The sequence below is a fragment of the Anas acuta genome, chromosome 3 (genome assembly GCF_963932015.1).
Source record: "Anas acuta chromosome 3, bAnaAcu1.1, whole genome shotgun sequence".
Lineage (NCBI taxonomy): Eukaryota > Metazoa > Chordata > Aves > Anseriformes > Anatidae > Anas > Anas acuta.
The window spans coordinates 542,411-566,223 of NC_088981.1; the positions used below are offsets into that span (position 1 = coordinate 542,411).

The 23,813-nt window shown below is 43.7% G+C and overlaps 1 protein-coding gene across 7 annotated transcripts in view; it reads right to left on the reverse strand.

Moving 5' to 3' along the window:
* Positions 1 to 23,813, reverse strand: part of SLC24A3 (solute carrier family 24 member 3) — a 205,225-nt gene that overhangs the window by 31,646 nt on the left and 149,766 nt on the right. For 6 of the 7 annotated variants that reach the window (XR_011094270.1, XR_011094269.1, XR_011094271.1 and 3 more), the window contains exons 7-15: positions 20,048 to 20,122; positions 14,287 to 14,312; positions 13,052 to 13,105; positions 11,321 to 11,466; positions 8,587 to 8,747; positions 7,732 to 8,008; positions 6,648 to 6,814; positions 5,312 to 5,426; positions 4,827 to 4,939 (exon numbers count right to left, since the gene is read on the reverse strand). Coding sequence is in view for 3 of the 7 variants with exons in the window: in XM_068675147.1 (XP_068531248.1) it covers positions 4,827 to 4,939; positions 5,312 to 5,426; positions 6,648 to 6,814; positions 7,732 to 8,008; positions 8,587 to 8,747; positions 11,321 to 11,466; positions 13,052 to 13,105; positions 14,287 to 14,312; positions 20,048 to 20,122 (1,134 nt within the window). In the remaining 4 variants the exon portion in view is untranslated. The remainder of the gene's footprint in view (positions 1 to 4,826; positions 4,940 to 5,311; positions 5,427 to 6,647; positions 6,815 to 7,731; positions 8,009 to 8,586; positions 8,748 to 11,320; positions 11,467 to 13,051; positions 13,106 to 14,286; positions 14,313 to 20,047; positions 20,123 to 23,813) is intronic. The other variant, XM_068675146.1, reaches the window with a different exon arrangement.

Genomic DNA, 23,813 nt, shown 5'->3' on the forward strand with positions numbered 1-23,813 from the left:
AAATATAAATATACTGATGGATCAGAGACTAGACATCAGAGAAACAGAAGGGATCTGATGTGCAAGCTGTTTGAGACTGTCCAGATCTGCCCTTTGGCGGAAAGAGGCCAGAGGCCTGGTCCAGTTCTAGAACTGTTGTACTGACACCTGAATTGAAGGCGAGGGCATGGGAGGATCTTTTCTTCTCCTCATAAACACTAACACTTTTCTGGAGAAGCATGAGATGGAGCATTCTGTTTCTTGGGTTTGTCCTGACTCCAGTCAGCACTGGAAGGAGAAGAATGAAAATCCAGTATTGTACATTGATGATCACACTGAGAGATCTGGTTCCTGGTAACTGATGCACACAGGGGAGGCAGGGAGAATGACATCAGAGACCATTGTCTGTCTGTTTTGAGACATTGATTTTGCAAAATGCTGCCCTGTGTGCTGGCTTCCCACATGGCGTAACATAGGGCAGCCCCTCTGTTCAGACTGGGGCTGACTGCTCTGCAGTCTCCACTCATGGGCTACCCATAAAATGTTTCATTTCAAGTAGGAAAACAGAAGAAAGGGAACTTAGTTCTCTAAAACAGTCATCAGATACTTCCTGATGGAGCCTTAAAAACAAAAGAAGGTTGTCCATTCCTTTCTTCTTATACTAAAGGAAGAATAGAATGAATAATACACTGAAACACACGATAACAACAGTCTGGGGAAAGGAGCAGTCAGTACTGGGACAGGCATTTAAAATGATTGCAATTTAGCAACCTAGCACCAGGTTGTGTCTCTGGGGATTCACAGTCTATTTGCAGTTCTGCCACTTCACACACTGCTGTTCACACAGTTCACACACTGTTGTGTGACCTCCAGCAAGTCCATTAATCTCTCTTTAATAGGTCGCCTCTGGCACTTTTCCTATCTTTTCTATTAGATCACAATCTGTATTTCCCCCCCCCCAGCCACAATCTCTTGGAGCACTTAAAACAGTAAGTCCTGCACTCAAAACAGTAAGTCCTGATTCTGCATGGGGCTTCTTGTCACAGCTGCGAGGTATACGGCACAACTAGGCAGTGACTGGGCCTTTGCAGAACAATGCTTTCAACATACCGATGTGCCACAACCAGCTACAAGCTTGCAGGCTGCACCTCATCTAAAGCTCTCTGCTTGCCTCAAATCAAAATGCACCATCTGTACAATGGGCTCTGAAACCCCCACCTGCCCTTGGGCAGCATAAGGAAGGCTCAAACACAAGCTGTTTGAACAAAGGGTGCTACAGCAGCTGCAAGCACCATTAGCAATGAGACCGCTCTCCATGTTCAGAATGAGATCCCGTAAATCTCTTCCTGGTTCTGAGCAGCTGCTTGTCTGGTTATGGTGTGAAGCCACTTTGCCGCATGTGGCTGAGAAAGGTCAGGATGTGCACAAACACGACACTACACTGTGATGTGCATGTGCACACCACAGCACGCAGACAAAGGGAAAGAAAAAGGGAACAGATCCTGCTCTCCCTTTCAGCACAGTAACATGTGGTAACAGAGTTCTGGTTTTATGTCAGCATAACAGGGAACACAATTTGGCCACAAGGGATTCTGAATCAGGCAGCCTGAAACAAGAGATACATTGAGATTTTACAGAGTATGATGTTCAAGAAAGCCCTGAGTGTGTAGACTTTTAGAAAAATAAGGTTAAAGGAGGCTCCTCTGCTTTAGAGCTTAACTTTGAAATGATGCAGTCTACCTTTTTATGACTTACACAAAAGGTATTACTGTCTTAACAGCTTGTCTATAAAATGCATTTACTCTTTACTTTCAGCAAAAGCTTAACTTTGACTTCACCACAGTTCTCTTGAATTAAACATTCTGGAGAAGAAAGGATTTTTTTATTTTTTTTCCCTTTAGCAATCTGTTTCACTCTGTATACAAGAGTACAAGACAGGAGAATCATGATGGCTTTGAGGAATTCCTCTTTTGGAAGCGATGCTACAGACAAATTTGGGATCCTTCCAAATAACAAACGAGCAGTATTAAATTGTGATTATTTGCTGAGATCACCCAGTGCTTCAGACTTGCACAGTCACATCCAGCTGGCCTGAGCCTTGCGATCTCCGTGAACCTGTTGAGCAGCCCTTGCCCATGCAAGCAGCCCAAGGCTTGCCCCTGAGAAGCTTAGGATGCACAAGCAATCTGTGTGCTGCCCCTATCAACCTCAGTGTGGGCACATCAGCAAGGTGGCTCCCTGAATAATAAACAACACCTTGCAGCTCTTAATGCTGGCACCAGGCTATACCAAACCTGACTGAATTCTAGCTTTTTGTGGCAACTCAATAATTACTGTGTATGGGTGTGTGTGAGGGGGTGCTGTTTTGTTTTGAAGTCTACTTTTTCAAGGATTTGGAGAGATATAAAAACTGTAAGTGAAAACCAAGAGAACACTCTTTGGTAATTGTGGGGCTATTTCCAAGGCTCTTTTTTTTCTAACCATGTGATCACAGTGTACAATGAACATTTTGGGTGAGCAAAACAGTAGCGACATTGTTGTGCCCCCATGAAAGCTGGCTGCTTCTGTCCAGTCACTTGATTTCATTCTTTTCAAGGAAAAAAAAAATGTAACAAGTATAGATGAGCTGTGGATAAGTAGGTAAGTTACTTGTTAGAGGAAAGTATTTTATTCCTAAAGCATTGCTTCCTTTTGTCATTCCTATAGTCAAGAAGAGAAAGGGGGAGATCCAAGGAACTAGATGCTAGTCAGCCAGACCTTGATCCCTGAGAAGGGGAGGGAGCAAATAATTCTGGGAAACATTTCTAAACATATGAAGGACGAGAAGGTGACTGTGAGTAGACAGATTTATGAAGGGAAAATCATATTTACCCAGACTGATAGCCTTTTATGGCAAGATGGTTGAGGTAGACTTGGACGAGGGGAGAATAACAGATGGTGTTTGTGTTGACTTGAGGCTTTTGACACTGCCTCTCATAGATTCTCACAGACAAACAGAAGAACAGACTAAATAAATGGATGGTGGAGTGGACTGATAAATAGGTGAACTTCTGTGCTCAAAGGGTTGTGTTCAGCAGCATAATGTTCTGCTGGAAGCCAGAGCCTAGTGGTATACCCCAAGGGTCAGCACCACATCTTCATTAATGACATGGACGATGGGGCAAAGGGCACCCTCAGCAAGTTTACAGCTAATACAAAACTGGGAGGAGTGGCTGATGCACCAGAAGGTTGTGTTGCCATTCCGAGGTACCTGAACAGGCTGGGAAAGTGGGCTGGCAGAAACCTCACAAATGTCAACAAAGGGAAATGAAAAGTCCTGCACGTGGGAAGGAACAACCCCATACACCAGTATGCACTGGGGCCAACCAGCTGGAAAGCAGCTTGGCAGAGTAAGACCGTAGACACCAAGTTCAAGTCCATGATGGACCCTTGTGGCAAGGAGCACCAACAGGGTTCTGGGCTGCATTAGAAGTGCTGCCAGCAGGTAGGGAGGAGATCTTTCCTTTCTTCTCAACATTAGTGAGACACATTTGCTGTGCTGGATCCAGTTCTCAGCTCCCAAGTACAAGGAAGATAAGGACTTACTGGAGAGCGTCTAGTGAAGGGTTGCAAGGATGATTTAAGGGACTGTAGCATCTGATGCACAAAGAAAGAATGAGAGAGCAAGGACTGTTCAGCCTGGAGAAGACTCAGAGGCATCTTACCAGTGTGTATAAAAACCTGATGGAAGAGTATAAAAAAGGTGCAACCAGACTATTCTGAGTTTTGTCTATTCAAGGACAATAGGAAATGCATACAATTTAAAATACAAGAAAAATACAAGAAATCATTAAAATCTATTTTTTTCTTTTTTTTTTTTTTTTTTTAAACCATGAAGGTATGGAAGGTGGTTAAGCACTGGAACAGGCTGCTGAGAGAGGCATTGGATTCTCTAACCTTGGAGGTATTAAAGACACAAATGGACATGGTCCTAAGTGTCCTGTTCTAGCTGGCCACTCTTTGAGCAGAGGTTTGGGGACTAGATAATTTCCAGAGGTATCCGTCAACCCCAACAATTCTGTGATTCTACATTCTTAACTTTGCAATCACTCAGTTATAGTAAAGAAGAATCTCTCCCACACTGCTACATGAGAGTGGTCCAGATTAACAGCAATAAAAACAGCAGCTTCCCTCTGGAATTTCATGGCATCTCTTGCTCTTCTCTCTCAGAAGGGAGCTTCCAACAGCCTAGTGTATAGCGATTGTCTGATTTATTATTTGGGAACTACCAGGAGGTTTCACTGGTGTTGGGTATATTTTCTCATACAGAAAAGCTCTGCAGTGTTTCCTGATGATGGTCAGGCTCTGAAATAGCCCAGTTATTTAACAGCTTCCTTCATCTTTCAGTGTGTTAATGGCTTAGGAACACTAGCATTTTTCTTACTAAAAGCCCTAGAGGCTTCCTTCATCCTTTACATCCCACCTATGTATTTACCCTATCTTATTAAAACAGTATCATTCTCCTTATTTGGAATATATTCAAGTGCATAAAAACACCATATGCTCTAGTGAGCTAGCTTATTTCAGCACAGACTGCTGCCTTTAAGGAAGAAATGGAAATACCTGTCCTCCAAGAGATATGGAATGTATATTCACAAGTAATTGCCATTACCCCCAAATCAAAACAAAGCAAAACTACTTGTTTCTTCAAAACCAATCCACAGAATGTGGTGTGGATTGCGTTTTTTTTTTTGTTCTGTTTTGTTTTTGTTTTTTGATAGATCTAGTCAGTCTATATAAAAGCCTTTGATAGAAAACAGATATGTGTATAAATAAATAAAAGTAATGCAAACAAATGTAGGACTTACGTATGATCCATAATTCACTGCTAAGGTCTGCAAAGCCCATGGGAGACCTAGGCCAATTAAAATATCAAAAACATTGCTTCCAATGGAGTTGGATACAGCCATATCCCCCATACCTGCAAGAATGGAAACAACCAAAAATCAGAAGTCTCAGAAAGACCCTTATGCCATCTTCTACACAATTCTACAACAAACGTATTTAAATCTTATAAAACAATAACAACACCAACAACACATCCCTGCTTTTTTGGGAAGCTTTGGAAGTTGGCAACGGTGCCAAAACTTGTTCCACACAGTCATTAAGAATCTGTTAGCTGCTTTGCAATAGCAACAAAATTCTTTTCCGCCTTTGAGCTTGTTTTAAAGTTCAGCCTAAGGGAAAGGGCTATGAAAGTTTTCACATCCAGGATACACCTTTGCTACCTAAAGAGGACAAGGACACACAGAAACAATTCAACAGTAGCCTGACATCTCTGTGACGAACATACCTTGCCTTGCTACGATAAGGCTTGCCATGCAGTCCGGCACACTGGTTCCAGCTGCCAAGAAAGTGATGCCCATTATCACATCTGGAATTCCCAGTGTGTAGCCAATGATTGTCACCTAAGGAGAATTAAACTGTCAGGTGGTCTACAAAGCTTAAAATCAGACGCCAGCTTGGCCTAATTCTGCAAGATGCTGTGAGACAATGTTTATTGCTCAGTGCAAACTGACACTTTCTCTAAAGAGAAGCAATGACAGTTTTTTTTTGTTGTTTTTTGTATATTCATCATCTAGCAGAGGATAGCACTGACCTACTACATACTCTCTTTGATTAGGTGACTAGGTGCTTTACACCTTTCATCCACAATGTTCCTAATGCTAACCTGGAGAAGAGGCTATATGGTGGTCACTACCCTGTGTAACAGTCTCCTGATATTGTCTGGAGCTCATTGACATTATTACATAGAAATAATAGCTAAGACGATACCAAAACAACCCCAACATTCATTACATTATGAAAAGGTATATACAAAAAAAAACCAAGCCACTGCAAACAATTCCTATTGGCAGAGAGGAGATACCTTTAATTTCCTTTGTTCCTTTGCAATAGAGTCTATGATTGATTAGCACTCTTTGATCTGATATAGATTTTAAAATTTCGGATGCTTTTGTTTAATGATACCACATTTTCTATTAGCCATGTTTAATTGCACAGCAGAAAGAGAAAAGCTTAATCAGGGATAATGCTTGCCCTTCTGAATTCTCTACAGCATACTTCAAGAAATGTGAACCATAAAGCATGAGAAGCAGAACAGAGACCCTGTGGGTTCTGGTATTTCACCTATGGAAAGGGGGGATAGCTTTTTCTTGAAAAACATCTCATCCTCACAGATGAAAAGCAGAAGAAAATATGTAACTTTCTATTTACTGTCCAGGGTAGCATGGGTTATTGAAAACAAAACCAAATACACTCTCTTCTGTAACTGGTTTGAGTAGTTCCTAGGGAAAACCCCAGCATTCATTCTTGCACCTAGTACAAGAACAAATCGTGAAGGTAGAGGAAAAGTTTTATTGTCTCCCTCCTCCCAGTGGGAAAGCTGTGGCCACTGCTTTAGTGAGGTACCTCCATGCTCCTCAGGTCCCACACTGAGACAGATCATGAGTTGTGCACTCCATCACAAGAGCAGCAGCCAAATCCAGGCTTCCCTTACTTTCCTGATGCCAGTGCCCTACCATTGTCTAATTCTTCTGAAGAGTATAGACCACCTAATTTCTCTCAACTGACAAAAATCAATTTTGTCGCCTTCTCAGGCTGTGCTTTCTGCTTTAGTGGCTACATACCATCCACACCATCATGTACGAGAAAGCTGCAATCCAGAGGGTAGAAGAAGCAAAAGTAACCATGAACCATTTTTCCAAGTGGGGTTTGTTACAGTTGGGCACTGTGAAATACAGGACAAAACTCAATGGCCATGTGAAGAGCCACTTCAAGACTTCTGTTTTGCCAGCTGTAAAACAAAAATGTGAAAGAATCATGATTCCAGCCTGTTTTAGTTAATTGTAACAAACAAGAAGCCAGAGCTGCCTCAGCCCAAGGTCTAATTGAACAGATAATGACATTTCATGTTTAGAAGACCACAGCATGAGATCAAAGGCGGGAGATAGGAAGGTAAAGAAGGGCACAAGGAAGGAGTATGCAGTGCATGCCCTTGAAATCCAGTGAGTGTGATAAGCAGTGAGTGAGAACAAAACTGTTAACACTTTCTGTTTCTGTTCCTGCAGGTGCCACGTAAGAACCAAGTTCTAGAAAGAGATATGATCCATCTTCAACTGCTAAACAGGAAGGTACAGAAAAGATGGAGCCAGGCCCTTCTTACGAGTGTACAAGGAAATAGTGAGAGACAATGGACCCAACTTGCAACAAGGGAAATTCTGAATAGTTACTACCATAGTAGTACCACTGACATAGGAGCACACCTTATTTCCCAGCAAAGATAAAGCCTAGGCTGAGATGCATCTGACCTGTTTTCAGGCAGCTTGCCAGTGGCCCCACCATCCTTGGCTTCCTCTGCAGCCAACGGGGAGAGGTAGTCCTCTCCAGAGAGTGACCTGGATTTTGGGGCAGAAACCCCCTGGCCGAAATTGCTGCCTCTCCCCACTGACTGCAGCAGCAGCACTGGACAGCTGCAGGGCCAACACATAAGCTGCGGCCAAGGTGCACCTGAGCCCAGCGGTCTGCATCCAGAGAACTTCCTGCTATTTTCCAATTCATCTGTTACCTGTGACCAGGAACTAAACTGCAAGGTAAAGGCTGACGGGAGCTGTCACAGAGACACTTCTACCCCAACATGCACCTGTAATGTTTTCTGGCACAGTCAAACCGAGTTTTGTTTTCTGGAACAACACAAATGCATGAGCTTCTTACTGGGTAGGTCAAAAGGTGTGTATGGCCCTTCATGGTCATCATTGTCATCATCTTCATCCTCTTCCTCATCATTTTCGTTGTTCTCATTATCCTCATTCTCATTTTCTGTTTCAGTGCCAGCCTCAGCCGTGTCCTCCTCTCGCCGTGTGCTGTTCATGCTCCGCTCAGCTGAGTTGCTTGGGCCTGTTCCATTCTCTACCACATGTTTGATCGGTATTTTGATTGCTACTTCTGATTCACCATTGGTGTAAGTCCTGCTGTTTATCAGTCTTTGTCTCTGTAAATGCAGGAAAAAAATCTTGCTCAAAGACAGATTCTTTTTAATTAATTAATTTTTTTATTTATTTAAAGAGAAAAATGTATTTATTTAAAGAGAGAAACAGAGAGAGATGTGCAGAGTTTTTTAAACAAATGGTTTTAAAAGGGATGAATTTTGATCATGCATAATGCAATGGATGCTTGAAGACAAATCTCACACAGATACAACTTTAAGAAGAGAATGAGCAGTAGATGTAGAATTGACTACAGGCATAAAACAAGACCAGGGTCAGATTCAGTGTAGTACTATGTTATAAAATAAGTGTAAATGATGCTAACATCAGATCAATGCTGGGGGCATCTGCAGTGAGCAACAGCTACAGGTAGCATAACCACATAACAACCACATTAACTTTCCTAGAATCCCCACGTGTACAGATATCAAAGGATGATTTAATCATTCTCAGAAGGATGAAATCTGGAAAAATGCTATCAGGGATCCAGAAAACTACTGAGGTCCATTTTGACCTGAACAGTGTCACAGGAAAGGGAAAAATCAGAATGAGAAAGAGGGGGAAAAAAAGATAACAGACATACCTCATTGATTAGCATGCGGCTAGCCATGGAAAGACGTGTTTTGGGGGGAAAGTGGCTGGTTATCATGATCCGGAGCCCAGCCTCAGAAAATGAAAGCTGGTGTGGGTAAGCAGACAGCAGCTCATCCACCATGATCACTGAGGCTTTACGGTGGAAATTCCCTGCAGCCAAGAAATGAAGAGAAGCTGAGGCCTTTGTTCACCACCAGCCTCTCTCTCCACCCTATGTGGCTCTTGGCAGAATAAATCTGCGGGTTCCAGAGCTCCTTCCTGAGAACCATTTCTTCAGCTACTGCCTCCTCTAATTTTAATTTCTGTCTTTACATGGCAGGTTTTATAAATAAATCATCAACATGGTACCGCCACACATGATGTTATCAGAAAAGTAAATCTACTCTGCACAGTTCATCATAGGCTTCTGTTAAGTGGATTGTTGCTTCCACACCATTGAGGTCGGGGTGGTGCTGCATTAATTCCACTATTAAAAACTGCACATGTGCAAGGATATTGGCCTCATCCACCACTGACGGCACACTGGGTGAGAAAACTGTCACTGTGTTCTTGCAGAGTACCAGTGTAAACAAAAGCAGGTTCCTGCATCCCAGCTTGCAGTTCATTTCTGGAAGCTGCCATCAAATCTGGCAGCAAACACAGATGCCAGTCCGTGGGGTGCAACCCACAGCATGAGAGCAAAGAGCAGATGCGCTCCAGCTGGGGCACAGCACCAGCATCTGCCACCTCTGTGTGACAGGCCCAGACTACTTGGGTTGTAAATCCTGGGCCAGGACTGGGACTCAGCAGTAGGGAAACCTAAGATCTTCCCTGCACAACTGTGCTCAGCACTGGCAGGTGTTTGATGGTGTCAAACACTTGGTGATTGGTCACTTGGATGGTGATTGCTTATCACCATCCCTGTTAGTCTTAGAGCAGAGTATCTCCTCAGCCTTAGGGCCACTTTCTTTTTCTGAGGAGGTTTTCATGGATGGTAATAGACATGTGGGGCCACCTATATTCATAAAAATCAAAATAGCCAGATAGCTCTTCTTAATGACTTTATCAAACTGGCATGTCCTATGTGGTACAGAATCCTTTCAACTTGATTTTTTTTGTCCTCTGTTCAGAAAATTAGGAGCTCAGAAAGCAAACAGTACTGGTGGAAACCCTCAACACTCTGGCCTGCTGAAATCAGGGCTGTTTGTGACCCCTCACTACTGCTGGTGTGCACAGCACACTCAGATGGCTGTGTGCTGTGCACACACACCACCTATCTGAGCCTGGTGGCCTGCTGCCAAGTAAACACAGGAACAATCCACAAGAAAATGAAGCAATACTTTGGTCTTCCTTCCTCAGCCAGTTTGAGTAAATGCAAATGTTCAAAACAAAAATTTACCAGCAGCTGAGCAGTGTCTTGCAAAGAAACACTCTGGTAAGATTTAAACCAAATCCCACAATCAGAAATGCCTCATTTGTGTGTAATCCTGAGGTCACTGGGTAAACCCGAGTTTATGCTTCTGTTTTATCAACCTAGCTCTACTGGTACAGTGCAGTTTCGCTGTTGAGACCCGAAGGCTACAGTAGACTGCCATTCTAGTAAGAGCAACTTCCCCAAACCACAGTGCACCACACTCACAAAAACCTTCCCTCCACTAGCAACAGGGCAGTAACATGATAGCTGGCATCTGGTAGACTCGCCAAAGGGTTTCAGGTCAGCAAGAAAAAGCATCTACATTTCATGCATACTGTATATGGACTATATTTTTCATTCACTGTTCATGGGAAAACAGCTGTTTTTGTTAGTGTTTTTTTGAGTCCAGCACAACAAAAAGGGCAGCTCATCTGCACTCAGAGACCAGGACTGCTTTAGACAAGAAAACAGCTCCTTCTCAAGTGAAACCAGTGACACGGGGCAGGGGCAGCTGTTATTCCTGAGAATAGGTGCAGAAAAATGCCAGGCAGTTACTGCACATGCTTGTTGCCTGTTGCAAAGACGAAATATGACTTCGTATCTTCTGTACATGCAGTTTAACCCATGCTCACACCAATGCATACACAGAACTACCGCACCTGAGCTAGGAGTGGGTGACTTTTTAAGATGAGGACATAAAATATTTCTTTTAATGTGATCACAGCTGAATTCAAATGGAAGAGGATTTCAGCCAAAGTGAAATCATCCACTTAATAGATCATTTATACGGAAAAGTTGTGCAAATTCAAGATACCACGCACAGTAAAAAGCATGTTATCTGGACCAACGTAAATTTCCCTCCTTCCCTGAGGAGGCACACACCCTAGTTTAAATATGGCCTTATTTCCTGTTCAGTTTATGCTGCTTTGGAATGAAACTAAATATACTGATGATGCCAAATGTGAATGAACATCTTCAGTCAAGAATAACCACCTCCACAGGAGGACTTGCACTGGTGTGGCTGGACAGTCTAAATAAGAAGCTCCTGTGCAAGTCAGGCTCGAAGCTGAGGGGGTGCTTTCAGCCAGGTACTTGTCCAGCAGCAACAATTACCCTGAGAAGGCCTGAGCTGCCTCCGCTGTGCCAAGGATGCAGTGGCTGGGGTCACTGTTTGCCCTCAGGCACAAGAGTCATGGCCATCTGGTGGAGCTTACAAAGGGCCACCTCCCTGCCTATCTCAGTGCTGATCAGGCAAGACCAGCCCACACCACAGGACCAGCAGACAAATTTGTAAACATTCTGAACGATGCAAGCAAGTGGGGTGACTTACTGGAACAGTTACCTTTCTTTAGTAACACCACTGTAGCATCACAGTTGCTGTTATCATCCATTTCTGTATTGTTTGCTAATCCATTCACCATATTTGCAGCGTTTTTCGTCTTCCTTTCAAAACAGTGATGTATGGTAGAGTTGTACCTGCACAAATGAAACAAACTCTAGATGTACCTTTTTGCTGCTTCTATGTGGATTTCTTGACACTGCCTTTCCTACACTCAGGTCCTGGTTTCAAGGAAATCTAGGTATAACACGCCACAAATCTAACTGAACTAAATGCAGTGCAACCTCTCCGATTTATCATATTTCAAAGCCTTGTGGGCACAATCTCTAACAATATGCCTTTTTATAAGTAGGCAATATTCCCACAGCAAATAATGATTATACATCATTGTGCTTTTTTTTTTTTTTAAAAAAAATAAATCACAGTCACTCCTGAATATGAGTGCTATTTTACCCGTGGAGGCATACTAGAGAAACACAAGACAACCTGCTAAATTCTGGTCTCAACTAGAAAATTTATTTATTTATTTTTAATCTCTGTTTCTTATCATGTTTTGAGTAGCCAGGTGCTGACATAAACATGAGCTAGGGATCTCCCCACAATACTCAAAGGCAAGGGTGGGCCACTGTGAGCTCCTGGCCAGGGTCCCTAACCAGGCTGACAACTTCACCAGCTGTCTCCAGACACGTCTGAAACATCTGTTCAAACTACAGCATCACTTTTGGGAAAACAACAACAACAACAAAGAACAACAACAAACAAACAAACAAAAAACACAACAGCAAAACAAAACAAACAAGCAAAAAAACAATTCTAGATTTAACAGTAAAATTACCTGCTGTGCTGGCCAGTAAATTGTTGCAAGGTTGAACTTACCCTCCACATTAACGAGGAAGTTTCTAATTACTAGAAGTGAGATGAATTCTGACTTTGTTCCCTTTAATCCAGCCTGACTGCTTTGCTGTTCTTAGAATTGCTCTCATAATATTTACCCTGTTCACAATTTCAAAACAAGCCTCTACTCTTACTTGTTGAGACAAGACCACTGGCGTGCTTGGCAGCTGGTAGGTTTTGTTTAATGTTCCAGTTTCAATCTGGGTTTCTTTTCCACTGGCTTTTAAAAACAAGGCAGGAGGAGGGGAACCAAACAACAGAACAAACTTCCCTAGCATCAACTTGGGTGAAAGCAGCTACACAGGACATATGCTTGGAAAATAAGTGTGGGTTGTGCTGCAGTTTTGTCGCGGGTGTCAAAGGAAGGAATAATGAATCACTGTGGGGTTTTGTGCCCCCCCAAAAAGCACAGTGGAATTTTCCACACGTTTGTTTCTGAGCAGGGGTGCTAAAGCAAAGAATGAAGATGTTGTTTTGGTGGGAGTCAGGGATGGATTCAGGCCTCTGCTCTGCCACAGGCTCACTGAGTTAGCCTTGGTCAGTTCACACAGGGTGAGATCCAGACAGCATCATCTACCTGTAGATGTCTGATACTTTGAGCTGTACTATGGGGATAAGCAGCCCCTCCCTGCCTCATCAGAATACATGACAAATAGATACATGACAGGACAAGATGCTTTGTCCCCTGCTGATGGTGGTCCTTCTGGCATGCAAGCTGAGCGATGCAACAGAAGCCCTGACTACAGCACGCTGCCTTTGCAGCCTCTGCAAAAGCACTGGAGCTGGGAGCCTTCCAATCTAAACAAGCCAGGGATGCATTTGACTTACTTCATAATAACGATGTAGATGGCATACATCAGCACCAAGACTAAGGACTCCCACCTGCAAACAAAAGCGACAGAAAGCGCATCAGAGTGAGGCCCAGTGCCCACTCCTGTCACGCCACAGGCACACGGAAAGGCTTGACCCTCCCAGCACGCCTTAACACTGCCCTGGAAGAGGGGATGGGTGAAGAAACAACTTGCATGCCCGAACGCCTGCATTGTTGCTTTGACTTCTGCTCTGGTTTTACTTGGCCAGATCAGTCTGCCAGCTAGAACAGATGACTGAAACCAAGAGTTCTGAGAACAAGCGTGCATCCAAGGAAGATTGACACTTCTGTAAGGACAACACGTGTAGGACTGCAGCAGAGGGAGTGTACAGACTGTTCTGCTCAGCAGGTGTGGGTGCGAAGAAGGCTGTGGGGGCCTTCTGAGCGTGCTAAAGCACTCTAGTTGTGATGAGATGACCTGAACAAGGGCTGGCTGCTCTTTACTGCTGCTGCACAACCACAGAGCAGGCAGCAGGCAGCAGTTTAAACAACCCATCAGACTGTGATGGTTTCTTCTGCTGCTTCTATGTCAAACTAAAGGAATTTGTGTAAAAAGAGGATAGATTATGACTTTAAACTTGTTCCTAGCCATCGTGTTTTTTTTCTGTCCTTTTTCATTGACCAAAATGCTGTATTCTGCATAGATTACTCTGGCAAACTGCTAGTCCCTGTGGAAATAATCCATTATCACACTGCTACGTACTAGAACTCATGGGCTACCTTCTTTTTAATGATTTTGAAACGTTGCACTAACCATACCAACATCTCATTCCTGGCAGTTCACCACAGCTTCCTCATTGATGTGTTTTGAGTAGAAGGACAGTCAAACACAATTGGGCCTCAAGTCAATTTTAGTTAAACAAAACAAACAAAGAAAAAACATTGCAAAACTCAGTGTTTCAGAAATCCCCCTCTGAAATTAAACATAAATCCCCCAGTGAGAAGGAGTTTAAGAAAACACACAACACAAGAAGCCTGACTCCCCCTAGTGCTTGTAATCTAAACAATGCTGTCTGTGTGTGAAATCAAAGCTACCACTCACTATCCAAGCCCTAAGACGTGCTGAAAATACAATGATCTTAGCAAAACTTTTGATTCCCCCCTTCTCATGAACCCTGTTTATTGCAGCTTTTGTGTGGTAAACAGGAAAATGAACAAGAAAGAAATGGGATCCACAGCTGGATGTACTTACCAAGAAACTTTTTCGTCATAAATAAACTGTGGAGGAAAGATTTTAAAAGAGGCATGTTAGACAGGAAATGTGACAGCGTGCATCAGAGCTGAAAACAGCCCACCACATGAACAAGGGGCATGGGGGGCAGAGCAACCCAGGGCCTGGGCAACAGGATTAGGATCTGGTCTGTTTTCCTCTGAACATTTCAGCTCCCAGTTTCTCTCCCCTAGAAAAGCAGGGTGGTACTTCTTCCCAAATAGCATTGGGTCCTGCAGAACTGGCACTGTTGCAGCACTGAGCAGAAGTGCTTACAAGGAAAACAGAGGTGACCTGAAGAAGGGACAGATACTGCCTCTCCTTTTGAGCTGCTCTTAGGTGGCAACTGGGAAGCAAATACACAGATTTACAGCCACTTCTACAGCCGGCATGAATGACAGGTGCTCCAAAAAAATGTCTGGCTAAAACTGGCCATGGGACATGATTTCCTAAGAGCTAAGTTATCACCGCAGGAGCTGGATTTAACTGCTGTTACAGTAATTTTAGTACATCTGCAGACCAGTGTTGAAGCCTCCCTCATGATGCTGTGCAAACCTCTTCGGAAAAGAAACGTGTCTTTCTTCTGCATATATAAGATGCCATGTGCTGGGGAACAAACAATGCTGTGGCAGAGAAGTGCAGGGGTATTTGCCCATCTTCGCTTGGCTCCATTGTTTGAGGAGGCAGATGTTAGGAGCTCACCGGTAGATGGCTGCAGTGTTCCACGGCTGGGTACTCTCCCAGCATACACCCATCACCACCAGCACCTAGGTGCTGGGAGAACAGGGGACTTCCATGGTCGCCTTGCCGGTAGCACCCCTCTTTGCTTCCCCTTCCAGCTCAAGCGGACACCTGTTGTGAGGGCTGTTCCAGCTGCCGGTCCCAGAACCAGGGATGCCCAGCCTGGCTCGCCCAATGCATGGGGAGGCCACGGCGGGGAGGCTGGGATGCCTGGCGGGCAGGACAGAGGCAAGGGCCAGCCGGGCAGTGCTAGGATGCCTGCTGCTTGCCACTTGGTCCTGTCGAGGCACCTTTGCCTGCCTGAAGAGGTGGGAAGGCTGTATTTCCACTAGGAAAACACATCCGTGGAAGCGGCACCAGGGAACACCAAGGAAAAGGAAACGAGCTTCTGAAAGTATGGTGAAACACTTCCTTTAAGCTACAAGGCTTGTAAACAGCAACTCCTGTTTGACAGCACGCACCAAATAATAGCTCTATTTGTTACTGGAAAAACACGTGACAGCAAAACATTATGCATGTTATGTCACAGTGCCCAGGCACCATGATCCAACCTGACAACAGCTATTTTAGGTTACAGCATTTTGGTGTGATAGGACACAAAAGCGTGTTGATCTCTGTGATTAAAAATAGCAACAATCACACTTTTTTTCACTAATGACAATGACCACGTCCCTTCAAGGTAAGAAACAGTGGGATCTTTTCCTTTCAAGGGAAATAAGGAGTAACAGTTTTGCCAAGCTCTAAAAGAAGACAGGGCTACTTTGTAATATAACAAAAATCATACTGCTAAATCAACATGAGGTAGATGTGATAAGGAGAGTTTATCTGCTTCTCATCTCTGTGATTTAAAGTTCACTCATTTTCAACTGGCATGGAGCACCAAACAGGTGAGTTTGCTGCTTTGCCATTTATTACTGCAGCACTGCAATTCCTTTGCTGGTGGAAATGGAAGGAAACAAACCCACATGGATTTACCCAGCAGAATGCTAAACCATTGAATCTCAGTGTTGGCAGGGATGTATTTGTTTCCCCTCAGGTGTATTGCTGGTTAGCTTAGATACCCATGGAACACAACTCATATTAGAGCACCACAAGTCGCTGTTGAAAATAATATGTGAGCAACCTTCTACAAGCAGTATCATTGCTCACTTAAGACAACTGTATTTTAGCTGTAGCAAAGTCTCAATGCCCTGGCATGGCAAATTATCCCTATATAGAAAAGCATTTAAGTGACTCCTAAAATTTAAGGCCTGTACAAGTGTTAGACTGTAAGCGACATCCCACTGCAGAGAATGCCCACTAAGGGCAGGTTTGAGACCACCTCATGAAAGTGAACAGGTACAAGTCTATGGGGCCTGATGAGATGCATCCCAGGGTCCCGAGGGAACTGAGTTGCCAAGCCTCTCTCCATCATATTTGAAAAGTGCTGGCAGTCAGGTAACTGACTGACTGGAAAAAAGGAATCATCAGTCCCATTTTTACAAAGGGTAGAAAGGAGAACCCAGGGAACTACAGACTGGTGACCCTCATGTGAGATGTGAGGACAGAATGGAAGAAGAGTTCATTAAGAACAGCCCTGCAGAGAAGGACTTGGAGGTTCTGGTGGACGAAAAGCTTGACATGAGGTAGCAGTGCATGCTAGAAGCCCAGAAGGGCAACTGCATCCTGGGCTGCATCAAGAGAGGAGTGGTCAGCAGGTGTGAGATACTAAGTTATATTTTTGCAGTAGAGAATTACTTTTCTGTATTCCAAGGTAGTTGTGTAGTCATAGTAAGGAGAAATGCTAAGTAGGTAAGTGGACAGTAGAAGGCCTTACTGTTCCAAAATAAGGTAGAAGCTTGATGAAAAACAGGATGAGCAATGTGAGAACAGTAAAACAAAGATCACAAGTTCTCAACACATAAAAAAGGAGAAATTAAAGGGTTGAAAAAAAGAAAAATGGTACATATTTGGTACAGAGGAGCATCAAGTAGCTTGTGAACCTGTAGTACTCAGCCAATGATGAAACAGGGGAAGTGATCAGGTGTTGGGTAATAGGGAATAAAAGGTTATGATTTGTTTACTAAAATGCGCTCCTAATTGACAGGACACCTGCCATTGCAATTGCAAATAAAATAGCTTCACAGAAGATCCTGTCTGAAGAAAATTATTTGCGATGTTTCTCACACAGGTGAAGGGAGGTGATTGTGCCCCTCTGCTCTGCCCTCCTGAGGCCCCTCCTGGAGTACTGCGTCCAGGTTTGAGACCCCCAGCACAAGAAGGATGTGGGGCTGTTAGAATGGGTCCAGGGGAGGGGACAGAAAGATGATCGGAGGGCTGGGGTACCTTTCCGATTAAGAAAGGCTGAGAGAGCTGGGGCTGTTCTGCCCGGAGAAGACCTAACTGCAGCCTTTCAGTACTTAATGGGAGCTGATTAAAAATATAGTGACTTTTTACATGGGCAGACAGTGAGAGGAAAAGGGGGAATGGTTTTAAACTAAAAGACGGGAGATTTAGATTAGATGTTAGGAAGAAATTCTTTACTCAGAGGATGGTGAGGCACTGGAAGGGGCTGCCCAGAGAAGCTGTGGATGTCCCATCTCGGGAGGTGTTCAAGGCCAAGCTGGAAGAGGCCCTGGGCAACCTGATCAAGTGGGTGGCATCCCTGCCTGTGGCAGGGGGTTGGAACTAGGTGATCTTTAAGGTCCCTTCCAACCCAAGTCATTCTATGACTCTATGAAATGAGAAAAGTGAGATAAAGTTGTGCTACACTCTGCTGTGAGCCAGCAGGGTGTCTCCTAGTGGAGACATCAGGGCTTGGAGAGTCAGTTTTGAATCACGATGTGCTCCCACCTAAATGTGATTCTACCTTAAAAAGAGATGTAAGATCTGAGCTACTGTAAAGCCAGGGGTCCTTGGGTGAATGATGGAGAAGAGAGAAAATTCTTAAACTGAAGCAGTGTTTAGACTCTGAAAGGAAAAATCCGCATTTGCTTTCAACTGGGGAACAATACTACATACAGTAGGGGTGGTATATCAGTCGAGTCTTTAACCATATAAAATGTTTTCCCTTCCTCTCATTTTACTCTGTTTTTCTTTAACAGGTGTTTAAAGGACACATGCAATGACTTCTGTTGAGTACCAGTGAAGAGATGTGGGGACCATTCTGCATCTCCAAAGCCTCAGCTGGCCGTGATTCTAACATCCAAATAAGAGCTCTGGCAATACCTCCAAGTCTCAAGTTGCACAGTCCTGTCCCGGCTGCACGAAGGACTTTGAATGTCACAGTGTAAAATGAGCACAAGAGTGGGCACACATCTGGAGAGAAATCCGAGGCTTAAGAAAAAAATAATAGTACCCTGATATAATGGGGTACAGTTCCATGAGAAAAGGATATCTGCAGTTTTCTAACTGTGAAGAACACCTCACACAGAAATAAACTATAGGAGAAAAGTTTTAAGGGTAACAGAGGTGGGTGTTCAATGAGTAGTATAACTTACTCATTACATAGGATATGTAGCTAAGAATTTCAGGGACACACTGGACATGATAAAGAATGGTTCTCAGTGTCCTGAAGCAGTTGACAGTCACGAGGATGAACCAGATACAAGGAAAAAAATCTGCCTTGCCTTAAGAACTTAAAAGCCAATGACAGGTTCAACAACAGATTTTTAACTCACCTGCCTCCACACACTATATGATGCACCCAACACAGACAACAAGAGGCTAAATAAATGGCAGGTAGCTGCCCACATCTGTGCTTCTCCTGGAATAAACTAAGAGAATACCTGCTAGATGTCTTTATGCTTGTGCAATGTAATTTATTACAATTAGTAGGTGTGGTTGAGTTTATTGGTTAGGAACACTTTTTGGCATGATGCTACTTGCCAAGTTGTCAAAGCAAAAAAAAAAAAAAGTGTTTTGTTTTGCAGCCCATTACTAACAATTATTTAGCTTTTATTCTAGCAACCATATTGATGCATGCATTAAATTGAAGACAAGTTCATCGGGTGCAAAATGGCTGACCTTGCAGTAAGCAGAATAAAAGTACAAGCAGGTTGAGGCAAACCCTCTGAGATAGTACCTACAGAATACATACAAGGCATACATACATGATGAGTGAAGGCAAAACAAAGCACAGTGTTGAAACTGTGACTAAGAAACATTGCATGAACTTCAGAAATGCAAAGTGTCCATCTTCTGACTCTAAACTTCCCTTCTTCTTATTTACATAAGGAAGTTAACTTCACAAAATCACTTTCTTAGGGAATGTATGGCCCTAGACTATATGCCCAAACAAATAAACAACAAAGAAAAGTAGTAACTGTTACCAAAAAAGTCTATTTTTGCACTTCCTACTTTGGTATTTATTGCAAAGATAATGCTATGGCACCGTCTTGTACATGCATTTTTCATTGTATAGCCCAACTTTCAGAGTTGTAGGGTATTTACTGAACTTGGTGGAAGCTGGAATCAGAGTAGCACTATGAGTTAGTGGAACTGTAGCCTTCATTACAGGATTTGCTGTTAGCATGCACTGTACAAGACCTTGCCCCCAGTTACACATTACTTTAATGTTTTGTAGTTGTTGAGGATCTCTGTCCTCTGGGCACAAACGCTGCCTCCTTACAGGTCAGTTAGATACTTCTTGCAGCAGAGCCAGAAGGAAGTTGTGAGAGTCACTGTCTGCAGAGAACAGAGCGACACATGTTCTTCAGTTGGGCTGCAGCATGGGTTTTCAGCTCTGCGGCCCACCACTGTACTAGGACTGGGACATGCTTCCCCCCAGCTGTTGCTGCAGCCTCTATGGACATTTCTCCATCTCTTACCCTTGGGCCATGCTTTCCTACAGAATGAGCGAGACCACAAGTACATTTTTCCATAAGAAGAGAACCACGTGGCTCCTGGAGCTACGATCTCAGCCACAAGACTATGGTTTCTTGGTGGGTTCCCTTTACAGGCAGCAGTAGACATGTGGGCTCCCAAAGAAGAATGACATGTACAATTGCCTTCAAAAACTTACCACAATGAGTGCAACAACAGACAGTGTATAGTAGATTGAATCTCTCAGGAGACTCCATGACGACAGTGCAACAACCTGGGAAAACAGGCAAAGAAAGGATGTCAACCAGGCTCTTACCAGCACAACTGCCATGTCAACAGCAAGTGCCATGGTCAAGCCTGTCACTCGGTGAAAGCTGTCCCCGTGCACGTTTGGACACGGTGAGGAGATCGCAGGTATGAGATGAACTGGCTTTCTGAGACTGCTGGTGGAATAGCTGCTAGGGTGGGATGGCCAAACCTGAAGAGCAGTAAGTGCAAGGTCACAGACACACAAAATCAAAGAAGTGGTGTCAAACCAATGGAAAGGGTAATCAAATCCCATGTATTTATGGATGACCGAAATGAGCCTGGGAGGCTACAGACACCCTTTTACCCTGAAAACCCTGCCCTGCGCCAGTGCAGCTCCCACCACTGAGCCAGCAGTAGCAGTCCCTGCAGGCTGAGCTGCTGCCAGGGCTGGCACACCATGTCACAGAGGAGGCTGCACGTGCTGCTGCTGCTGCTTGGGCAGCAGAAGGGGCTCGGCTCTACCAGCAGGGCAAAGAAAGTCAGCACTGTGTCAGTGTCACTGTGTCAGTGCCGACATCCAGCAGTGAGCATCCCAGCTGAGAATGGTCAAAGAGATAATAGCCCAACCAGGCCTACAGGACAGGATGTCCACTCTTTCTGCTCCCACCACCATATTTCTATTAATTTTCCCCAGCCTGGCAGTCCTGTCTTCCTTGGGAGGAAACCATCCTGAAATGCTGAGCAAGAGCTCCAGGTACATGAAAGTGCAGTACATAGGGCAGCCCCCAGGTACTGCTCAGCAGCACACACACTCCCCAGCACACCCCTACCCCACATGCCTGTGTCTGCCAAGAGTCCAGATGCTGGAGCCTCCTATGCTGGGTTTCCAGGAAACTGCAGGCTGCTGGATTTTACACTGGGCTTGTTCTTGTGAAAAATAATAATTGAATAATAATTCATTCACGGGAAGGAACAGAAGTGGCGCTGCAGAATGGCTATCTGACGGCATGGAGCAGCCAGACCCCCAGCACAGCGCTAGCCTGAGCCTCTGCAGAGCCACGGCTTTGCCTGCTGGTCACGGGCATTGCTGCAGTTCTGCGCATATTTGCACAGGATTTGGGACAACTACTCAATCGTCCAGCAAATCAGCACCTTAAGATCAAAATCCAAGTGATTTATAGGCAATAGAGGATAAAACAGAATTGCTGTGCAGTTCATTTCATTTGACACCTTTCAGAACCAAAGAAATGAGGAAGAACTGTCATTGTAGGCTGAATGAGACTGGAATTCAGATATTAGAGGACGTAACACCAGTGAGTTCAGTTAGCCTTTAACTTCATTACAGGCATTTGAAAGGGCCGATGAAAAGCAGTCATGTGATGGTAACATTTTCAGTATGCCAAAACTCTGATTACAGTTTTGGCAGTGCTGGGATGTTCCCCACTCTCAGTACAAAATTATCCTCAAATCTTTATTTTTCATTTCCATAGTGCATTTCAAACATCATTGGTCACATTCTTCCCAAGTGTAAACCACATGGGAGGTGGCTAAATTACACTGTTCTGGTTTGATCCCTAAATGTAAAAATTAATTTTCTGACAACATCCTCCAGTCTTGTTCATGCATGAAATCAGCCAAACAAACAGGAAGTTCATTCTCATTTCTATCTATAGAAAGATCCTATTTCAGAGTGCTTGCAAAAAGTAGTTTCCCAGATTTCTCTGCTTATCAACTCTTACAGTAGTGGAACTTTCCTGATTGCTAGCAAAATAAATACTTAAGATACTGAACATTATACTTTAAAATCTCTGTTCTATGACCTCTTAACACTTAAAGTTAAGTGTAATTTATGCCAAGAGTAAAGCCTCTTTATGCAAATATTGACAGTAAGAAACTCTTACAAAAATCACAAACCAAACCAACCAATCAAAAAAAAAAAAAAAAAAAAAGACAACAACAACAAAAAACAGGCCTTTAAAGTCCTTGAGTCAGATTACATTTATACCAGCTGACAATGAATATCTATTCATGTAAGAATAGATAAAAGGCAATGATTTATCATGGAAATTTCCAAATGTAGAAACCTGGAGTTAGGTGCATAGTTCTGCTCAGAGACCCTTAATTAAACATTATGGATAGTTGGACTCCTTCCTTTTGATTGAGCAATTTTTGTAAGAGAGTTTATGAAATGATTTGATATTATTCCAGTCAGCTTTACAATGCTATTTAAGGTCCTATGCGCCTTTCTGAGCACAGATGCTGGTGGAGCTTTGATAGCTATAAACTTTAGATGTGCATAATAGAAGTTTTAACAGTTCTGAAACAAATGACTATGGGACAGTAAATCCCAAATGAGCAGGTTTGCTGGTAACCGTAGCTATTTATCTAATTAAACACTCCTTTGGGTATAAGGGGTGTCACCATACAGCAGAGCATACCACTAAAAGCAAGATGTTGCAGTTACCATGAGTTAAGCTAGAATCTCTCCTGTTCTTTGACATTCTACAATAGTCTTGAAGGTAGTCTGTATTTTTCTCCCAGTGATTTTTCCTCAGACACCTGAGTGAACACATTAACACCCAGGCCCTTAAATACAGCTATCATTCAGATCTGAGTGAAGGCACTTGTACAAACTGCTCACGTTTCAGACATCCTAGAAGCTCTCCCTGATGCAGTAAATATGGGCAATTAAATCTCAGGTCTCCTTAGGGTGAGCCATTTAACTGAAGCCTTTGAACCATTTGATCACGGGGAAGAACAATCTGATATAAGGAAGCTGTGTGCATAGGGTAACCACACACCCAGGGTAAAAGGAGCTAATTAGTTAGCACTGAGAGAAATGGCAGCCCTTTCAGCCTGCTGACAGGGATCTCGTAGTTTCATTATAACTGTCAAGACCTTGAACGCGCAAGTCGTGCTATATATTCTTGCTGCAGCCAAGGACTGCATGTAAATCTTAATGCATTGGAACCCTCCTAACTCACAGTTTAGCAGATCATGACTAAGGCAGAAAGGAAATCAGGGAAGCAATAAGCTTGGGTAAAAATGTGATGAGATTTAGAGTTTTAAATCAGAAATACTGTAAGCCAGAGGACAGCTGGTCTTCTGGGAGCTGAGCACCAACAGCCAGCTGTAGAAAAGCACTGACTGTCACGTTGCACATTTCCTGCATTCAAAGGAAGTACCTGAAATTCAAACCCCAGACAAGAGCCCAGTAGCCTTCACTTAACTATGACACTGGGGACTAAATGTGGCATCTCCACAGCAGAAAGGAAGAGCTCTTCTGTTCAGGCTTCAATGAGAGCAATTGCCCGTGATCCAGGCACAGAGAAGGACCTATGGCTTGCACTCACCTGCATGCTGCAATACCGCTCTGAAGGGTAAAAACATCCTGTATTAGCAACTGGGTTTCTCATTGATAAACTCTCACCCTGCACACTCTCATGTATGACATTGACTACTCAAATGTTTATTTCCCTTTCTGAAGGGCTGGAGAGCAGAAAAATCACTATTTGATTGGTTCCAGTTTGACTTCTGCGGTTCTTAATTCCTGAACCTGCAGCCTCATGCAGCACACACAATTTCCTCCATTTAGTGCACATGCAGAGATAACCAACCAGGGAGAAAAATCACTGAAGACAGAACACTGACAGCTGCTGTGCTTGGCACCTAAGTTAGTGCAGGGTGCCCAGAGCCTCAGTGGCTCAGGGCTTCCC